This window comes from Pundamilia nyererei, unplaced genomic scaffold (genome assembly GCF_000239375.1).
Source record: "Pundamilia nyererei isolate P.nyererei 1_Seehausen unplaced genomic scaffold, PunNye1.0 scaffold00061, whole genome shotgun sequence".
Lineage (NCBI taxonomy): Eukaryota > Metazoa > Chordata > Actinopteri > Cichliformes > Cichlidae > Pundamilia > Pundamilia nyererei.
In genome coordinates this window covers 1,205,947-1,212,990 of record NW_005187462.1, presented here as the reverse complement: position 1 = coordinate 1,212,990, position 7,044 = coordinate 1,205,947, and the positions used below count along the sequence as shown (strand labels likewise).

Below are 7,044 nucleotides of genomic sequence, written 5' to 3'. Positions count from 1 at the left end.
TATATGTGGGAGTTGTAATTTTTAAAACTTAAATTGAACTTTTGTTGTTGGTGATTATCAGAGAAACCGTGTGGAAATGCATGACAAAGGCGATGATTATATGCTTTATGAATCTCGTTTTCACTAATACAGTTTTCAAAGTAACGAAAAACTATTCTACTGTGAGGTTTCTATTGTTTACAAAACAGTGAAGTAAAGATATCGAAAAGTTGACATTTTCGAACTTCACGCGAAGGCAGCAGTACTTGACACGCCTTTATACAAAACCGGAAGCTCGTTGTTGATGAAGTAGTTAGCAAGTGAGCTAGCAACAACCAATTTTCTAGGTAAAACTTTTAAATTCGTCGCTTAAAGCCTTAAAACGTTCAACTCAGCAATGTCTGGATCGACCAACGTCGTAGCAATGAAGAAAGTGGTCCAACAGTTACGCCTTGAAGCTGGCATTAACAGAGTTAAGGTAACGGTTAAAATCGCTACGTTACTATTGTAGGGCGTGTACTGTTTCTCTGTCGTCTGTTAAAGGAGTCTCTCTTCATTTGAATAGCGATTGTAGTTGTAGTTGCACAGCAGTAGCTTTTCTCAACTATTTCCCAACCACAGGTGTCCCAGGCCGCTGCAGACTTGCAGCAGTTCTGCCTCCAGAACGCCCAACAGGACCCTCTGCTCACCGGCATGTCGTCCAGCAACAACCCCTTCAGACCGCAGAAAGTCTGCTCCTTCCTATAGCACCAACAGGCCGACCCTCCGCCTGTGTGAGTACAGCTGGTTCTCAGGCTGCCTCTTTTTTTGTACGATTAAAATAACCTCAAGTTCTGTGGAGAATCCATAAAGTACGTTTTGATGTTTTGTACGGCCAAGAGACATAACGTTGAGTAATAGCAACAAGTTACGAAACTGAAACCAGTACAAAATGCACTTTCTTAAAAAGTAGTCTAATTTTAAAAGATTAACATCAAACGCTTATAATTCAATGGTAGTTTAAAATTAACTCTTACATAAAATATCAGTTATTAACTATTTCCAGTCAGCTTGTCGAGGCTGCTCTACTGAAAATCATCAGTTACAGTGCTCGGACTCGCACCTTTAATTTCTAGACTTTTCTCACCTGTGAAGTTCAGGTAGAGCTTTAACATCACTCACGGTCAGTTTTTCTAAAATCATTTATAAGCAGGTCAGAGTGGTTTAACTTTGCTTTTGCAGTAATGCTTATAAAATACTGTGCATTTCTGCATTGTTTACATGCTTTGCCGCCTGCTTTATAGGGAAAACAAACCTTTCACACCCTCAGCCTAAATGCTGTGGCCCCTGTACTTTGCCTTTTGTCCCATCTCTCTGAATACCCTGAGCCTTGTTCTGTTAAAAGGGAGTTCTTTATTACCACTGTCGCCAAGTGCTTGCTCATACAGGGTCTGTTTTTAGGGTCTTTACCTTACAATATAAATCACCTTGAGACCACTGTTGACGTGAGTTGGTGCTGTATGAATAAATTTTTTGCATGACTAATGATCGTAAACATTTCTGCAGGTGTTGGACATTGTGGTGCTTTGTGGAACGGCGTTTCAGGATCAGGATCCTGCATCATGGACTGGAATCGACTCAGGAGCGTTAGGGAACTTGGGCCAAACGACTGACTTTTTTTTTTTTTTTTTTAACTTTTGCCTTTTATCAAATCTAACGTGGAAACCTTTCCAAGTGGTTTTAGCACAAATGCGTCTTAAGCTATTTGCATAGAACTAACCCATACTAACATGTGCCTTTTGAAATGTGTATTTTTCATGCCTGAACAAAAATAAATACCTTTATTCACAACTTAAAGACACAGTCAATGTTTTATTAGAATAACAATATACACACGTATTATCCAAGATGATTTTTGAGAATCCTGTTGAATACAGAAGCATCTGCACTGTGCTCATGTGTTAAATATAAACAATTTGACCACCTCCAGTCACACAATGCACTTTATTCAAAGCTCCTTCTGTCCGTCGCACAAACCAGGATGGACCAGGTGTATGTTTGCATATATGTGGTCAGAGCAGGTCACATTTTTAAAGCTTTTAACACACAAGCAGCATTTACAGAGAAGCAGGATGCTGCATGTCTTCTCGGGCATTTCACGGTCCAACAGAAAATGTGTCCAACAATTAGACTCAGCCCTTTGATGTCCATGAGTAGGTCATGTTACGATAAAGAGTGGAAATGATACTTTTAAGGGAAATTTGAGCTGTTGTTGAAGATTTAACAGTTGCCAGGGCATTGTAAAGTCAATCTCAGCAAGTCCACAAACAGCTGAAGTATCTTGGATAACAGACGATCATTCCCATCTGACCAGGAAAAGAGTTTTATTTTCTCAAAGCTGGAACTTTCGCCTGCAGGCTTCCATCTCATGACGCTGAAATCAAAAAAAGATATTTAAGCTTGTGTGACAAAAACATTTCTTTTAATCTTCCACAATTAAATGTTGAACTAGACTGTAATAACACGACTGGCAAAGTAGAAACTAACAGCAAATAGGTTGCTTAAAGGCAAATGTGCACGTGGCTTGATGACAGTTTTACTGCAAAAACAACCATCTGTGAGGATGACTCACCTTCATCACCCACTCGTACTCTCCGTACTTTGAGTCGAACGTGCCTTTTTGTAGAGATCGGAGTTTGAGGGTGAAGCGTGGTCCCAGCTCCTGAATACCAACTTTCTTCTCATTCTTGAAGATGTACCTTTCACAGATGATTTTTAGAGATTTATTTAGCCTTCTAAATTTAAGATTTAAAACAGACGCATGTGTTAGTATAGAAGGTTGAAAAATATTTACCTGTGAAATCTGAAAAAGATGAAGTCTCGCTGGTTGTGGAAGGTGGCGACCTGTCTGCCAACGAAGTGTGGCTCTTGTGGGAAAAGAGCTGCGAACAGACGGCCGATGGTGTGTCCCAAACGAGTGGTGAAATTGTTGAGGATCACCTCTGGGAAGTGTTCAGTTGGATTTTTGCCTCGTCTCTGCGGGACAAAGAAAAGGAGCCAGATGATCTCAAATGACTAAACTTCAAGAAAGCGTGTCCCAGTGTTTGGAGTAACGTACAGAAGCAAAGAGGAAATACCCCCTCGTTCAGTTTCACCTCTTCAACCTATTAAGTATAAAACATGATAAAAATAACTTAGACTGTACCAGGTTGTAAAGTTATTTTAATATAACCTCAAATGAACAACACACGTCATAATACAATGTGTTGGTTTTTTTTCTTTTTAAAGAAACCAAAATGCAGAAGCAGTGTGTGAAACACCGCGTGCACCACATGATTCAGTGTCTTTTAGCAGCAGTAACATGAGGTATGTATTTCTACATGACTTTGAGTCTCTCACATCATTGTGGAGTTCATACTTGTTCAGTCTTTTTCTAACTGGACTGTTTTGGACTTCAGATGTTTTACTAACCGAGGCCTGCAGTCTGAAATGTAGCTTTTGGCTTTTTTGCAGTGAGTCTGAGCATTGCACAGTCTGACCTTGCAGTGAATTTGCTGCGATGTCACTTTCCTGGGAAGACTTTGAACCGTGCTGAACGTTTCTATTTGTGAATAATCTTTCTCACAGCAGTATGACGGACTTGTATAGTCCTTCCAAAAGTCTTGGGCAGCAACAATCTCTTCTTTAAGGTCACTGTTGATGTGTTTTGGCATTGTGTTAACACAGATCTAAATGCTTCTCCTTTTATAGGAGTGCCCACGCTGACTATTGATCAGTTAATCAAGTGCATTTTATCAGCTGCACCTGCCTGCAGGTAACTTAACCCCTGTACAAACAGTACACGGAGTAATATTACGTGCTGTTCTTCATCTGAGATTTTATCTCCTGCTGAAGACCAGATTAAATTTTTACTATGTCCTGATGTAAAACCTCAGCATTGAAAGAGGGTGTACTTTCCTTTTCACGTGTTTATAGTATAGGTGAGAAAGTAGGATCATTTTGAAAAAGAGTTTGGACTTATCATCTTGCCTTCATCTCCTTGCGTAGTCGAACACTGCTGACTTTGAAGTGTGCAGTCGGCCCGTCAGGTAAGTGACAGAGAACCATGCCATCTTTAATTAATGGTTAAGGATCTCGGCATTAGAAAACAGCTGAGTGCATCAAACTTTCATAATTATCAGCAGTATTTGGTCAAAATGAGACTTTTGACCAAAGAAAGAACTAGAGCTTGCACAGCTGCCTTTAAGGATACTGGGCACTTGCCGATCCTCATTGATGACCATGAGATAGGTGAAGTTCCTGGCGACGCACTGCGGTATGATCCTCTTCAGGGCCAAACCTCTTCTGTAGTACACGTGGGCATTTGGGATGACTGTGGCCAGCTGCTCGCAAAACCTCACCGTCCTCTGCAAGACACAAATCAGATGATGTGGCACAAATCACTGTGCGTTCAACACTTGAGGTGGAAGAGTGGTTAGCACCAAGGAGGCTGCCAACTATTATTAACTACTATGACAGTAAATCCTATTTTAGTGCAGAAATTAAACTAACAACAAAACCAGCTTCAAACGCTTACACAAAAGCTAAAAGTAAGCTTGTAGCTTCTGTTCTGCTCGATTTTGTAACAAAGTCAAGAATATTCAAATATGTAAAGAGATTTTTAGAAAATTCTTTGTTCTGCATAATATTCAAATGATCCAAAATTTACCAGCAAATTATAATTTTTCAGATTCTGCATATTTAATGATAAAAGAATAATAACAATGACTGTAATGACAGCAGGAGCCCTCACCCCTCTGGGCCTGTCTGATGTTGTGATGAGCACTTTAGGATTTGTCAGCCCGTTGAAGTAGGCGGAGAATTCATCAGTCCCCTCGTCAAAAGCAATCTGTATATAACGTACACAAACATATGCAACTTAATCCAAATTCAGAAATAAAGATAACAATAATCTGATGAAGCCCAGTTCATACCTCCTCATCCTCTGGGTCGACTGTTGTCTCGTCATACACCCTCTGGTTTTCTATTGTTTTGGGGACCTCCTTTGGTGGTGCCTACATTGGGGACAGAATAAAATAAAGTACAAATAATAAATATTACAGCTGTTGCCTTATTTTATCCTTTCACTCTCTGTCACTGCTGTCTAAGCATAGAAGCCCAGATCTCCCTCTTTCCTGCCATCTCCTCAAATTCTTCCGGAGGGACACAGAGGCATTCCCAAGCCAAAACATAATCTATCCAGCATATCCTGGGTCTGCCCCCCCAGCCCCTCCCAGTAGGACATGCTTCACCAACTGCTTCCTTTTAATTTGGAGGACTAGTGGCTCTAATCTGAGCCCCTCTTTACCATCAAATCCCCATGACAGCAATTTATTGGTAGAATTAACACATCCATCATAAAACACAGTCATAAGTGAAGAACAAACAAAGAGAAGACTCACCTTATCACCTAAAGCTTCACGTTCTTTTCTTCTCTTTTTCCTCAGCTGCATCTTTTGCTGAAATACAAATTTAGAAGTTAATAGATCTTCAAGGAGGTTTTCAAAGTTAATAAAGTGATTTATCGATTACTCCTGCTAGAACTGATCTGGATAAGCAGTGATGTTTTAAATAAAATTATAGATGTACCTTTTTCTGTGTGTCACAACTAGTAAACCTGGCCATTTGTTACCTCACATAAAATTTATTGTGATTCCATACAAGTATCATCAGAAGATGCACCGGATTATAACATAAATAACAGTATTTAAAAAACTAAAAACTCTAAAGGCCTCACAATACTGACACAAAATAAATAGGTAACTGGATATTTACCAGCCTACTCTTAAGTTATTAACATTAAAGGTGTGCTTAATATTTATGGATGCAATGATTATGGTCCAACTTTAATATCAGCAAATGCTGATCCTAATGATTTTTGTTTGGCTGTTTTTCCCTCATAAATAGAAGTACAAGGAGCCCCACCCTGACTATACTTCACTTTAATGAAATATGGTGAGTTAAGCAGCACATAAGGAGTCGGAGTCTAAATAAACTGGACCCAAGCAAAACAAGCAGCCTAACGACAGACGTAACATGTTGACGTTTAATGAAAAAACACGTGCTAAAACGAGACATTGATATTTTTATGTTGATCATTGTATTCTCTTACATTAACAGTTCTACTGAAACACACTGGAGTTTTGCTCACGTAAAACGGTGCCGTTTTAACGCCCCGCTGTACCTAATAAACTGGCACGTGAGTGTCCCAAGTACCGGAAGCTCCGCCCATTACCAGCCATGACCCAGTATCGGTACCTTTCTCTTCTCCTGCTTGAGTTTCATGAACATGAAGTGTCTTCGCTGTTTATTCTTGATTTCTGACACACTGAAGGCGGGAGGAAAGGCAACAGCCAGCTCGCTCTTCACCATCTTCTTCTCCTCCCCCGCGCTGCCTTCCCCATCAACCTCCGCGCTCTTCTTCTTCGCTTTCTTGCCCTTCTTCCCTTTGCCGTCCTGACTTGTTGAGACCTCTGTAATGTCCATCTTGTATCTGCTGTCTGTTTTGGCTTGTTTCTCACGTGTGTGTACTGGAAGCAGCAGCCCCGTTCGCGTATTCACTTCCGGTGGGACAGGAAGTGGCCGAATGAAGACTCGGTGAAGAACAAGTGTGACCTCTAGTGGTGAGGAGGAGACAGAGTCCCACTGTAAAGTAGGGAAATAGAGCAGAACCTAAACACAGCCGTTTTTTGCAATACCCCAGCTTTATGTAATGTTCTGTCAGAAACCCTCCTGATACTCGTCCTCCGACTCCACCCAGCCTACACGCTCTCAATTTCACCTCTCCTGTGCACTGTCCATGGCTTTTTTTGACCCCAGTTATTCAAACCTCTAGTCCTATCATCTTCACTGTTAACACCCGTCTCTGTCTGGCTTCTACTGGCTATCACTCCTCTGCTCTCCAGAACATACCCCCACCTCCCCAGGCTTTCATCCATCTACTTCATACTCTCACTGCAGAACACAATGTCATCTGTGAGCATCACAGTCTACAGAGACTCCTGCCTGACCTCACCTGGCCATCCATCCATCCCCACTGCAAACAAG

The 7,044-nt window shown here is 40.9% G+C and overlaps 2 protein-coding genes across 2 annotated transcripts; one reads left to right on the top strand and one right to left on the bottom strand.

Annotated features, from left to right (window-relative positions):
- The first annotated feature begins 215 nt into the window (after window positions 1-215).
- On the top strand, window positions 216-1,820 carry LOC102209848 (guanine nucleotide-binding protein G(I)/G(S)/G(O) subunit gamma-5). The gene is made up of 3 exons (XM_005734936.1): window positions 216-457; window positions 601-752; window positions 1,525-1,820. The coding sequence occupies exons 1-2, from the start codon at window positions 377-379 to the stop codon at window positions 724-726; spliced, it is 207 nt and encodes a 68-aa protein (XP_005734993.1). The 5' UTR covers window positions 216-376; the 3' UTR covers window positions 727-752; window positions 1,525-1,820.
- Window positions 1,811-6,609, bottom strand: rpf1 (ribosome production factor 1 homolog). Its single transcript, XM_005734937.1, has 9 exons — window positions 6,256-6,609; window positions 5,400-5,456; window positions 4,932-5,012; window positions 4,751-4,846; window positions 4,211-4,364; window positions 3,988-4,070; window positions 2,813-2,994; window positions 2,591-2,717; window positions 1,811-2,392 (listed from the first exon to the last, which is right to left on the bottom strand). Exons 1-9 carry the CDS (start codon window positions 6,481-6,483, stop codon window positions 2,351-2,353), a joined length of 1,050 nt encoding a protein of 349 aa, XP_005734994.1. The 5' UTR covers window positions 6,484-6,609; the 3' UTR covers window positions 1,811-2,350.
- Window positions 6,610-7,044: the final 435 nt, after the last annotated feature.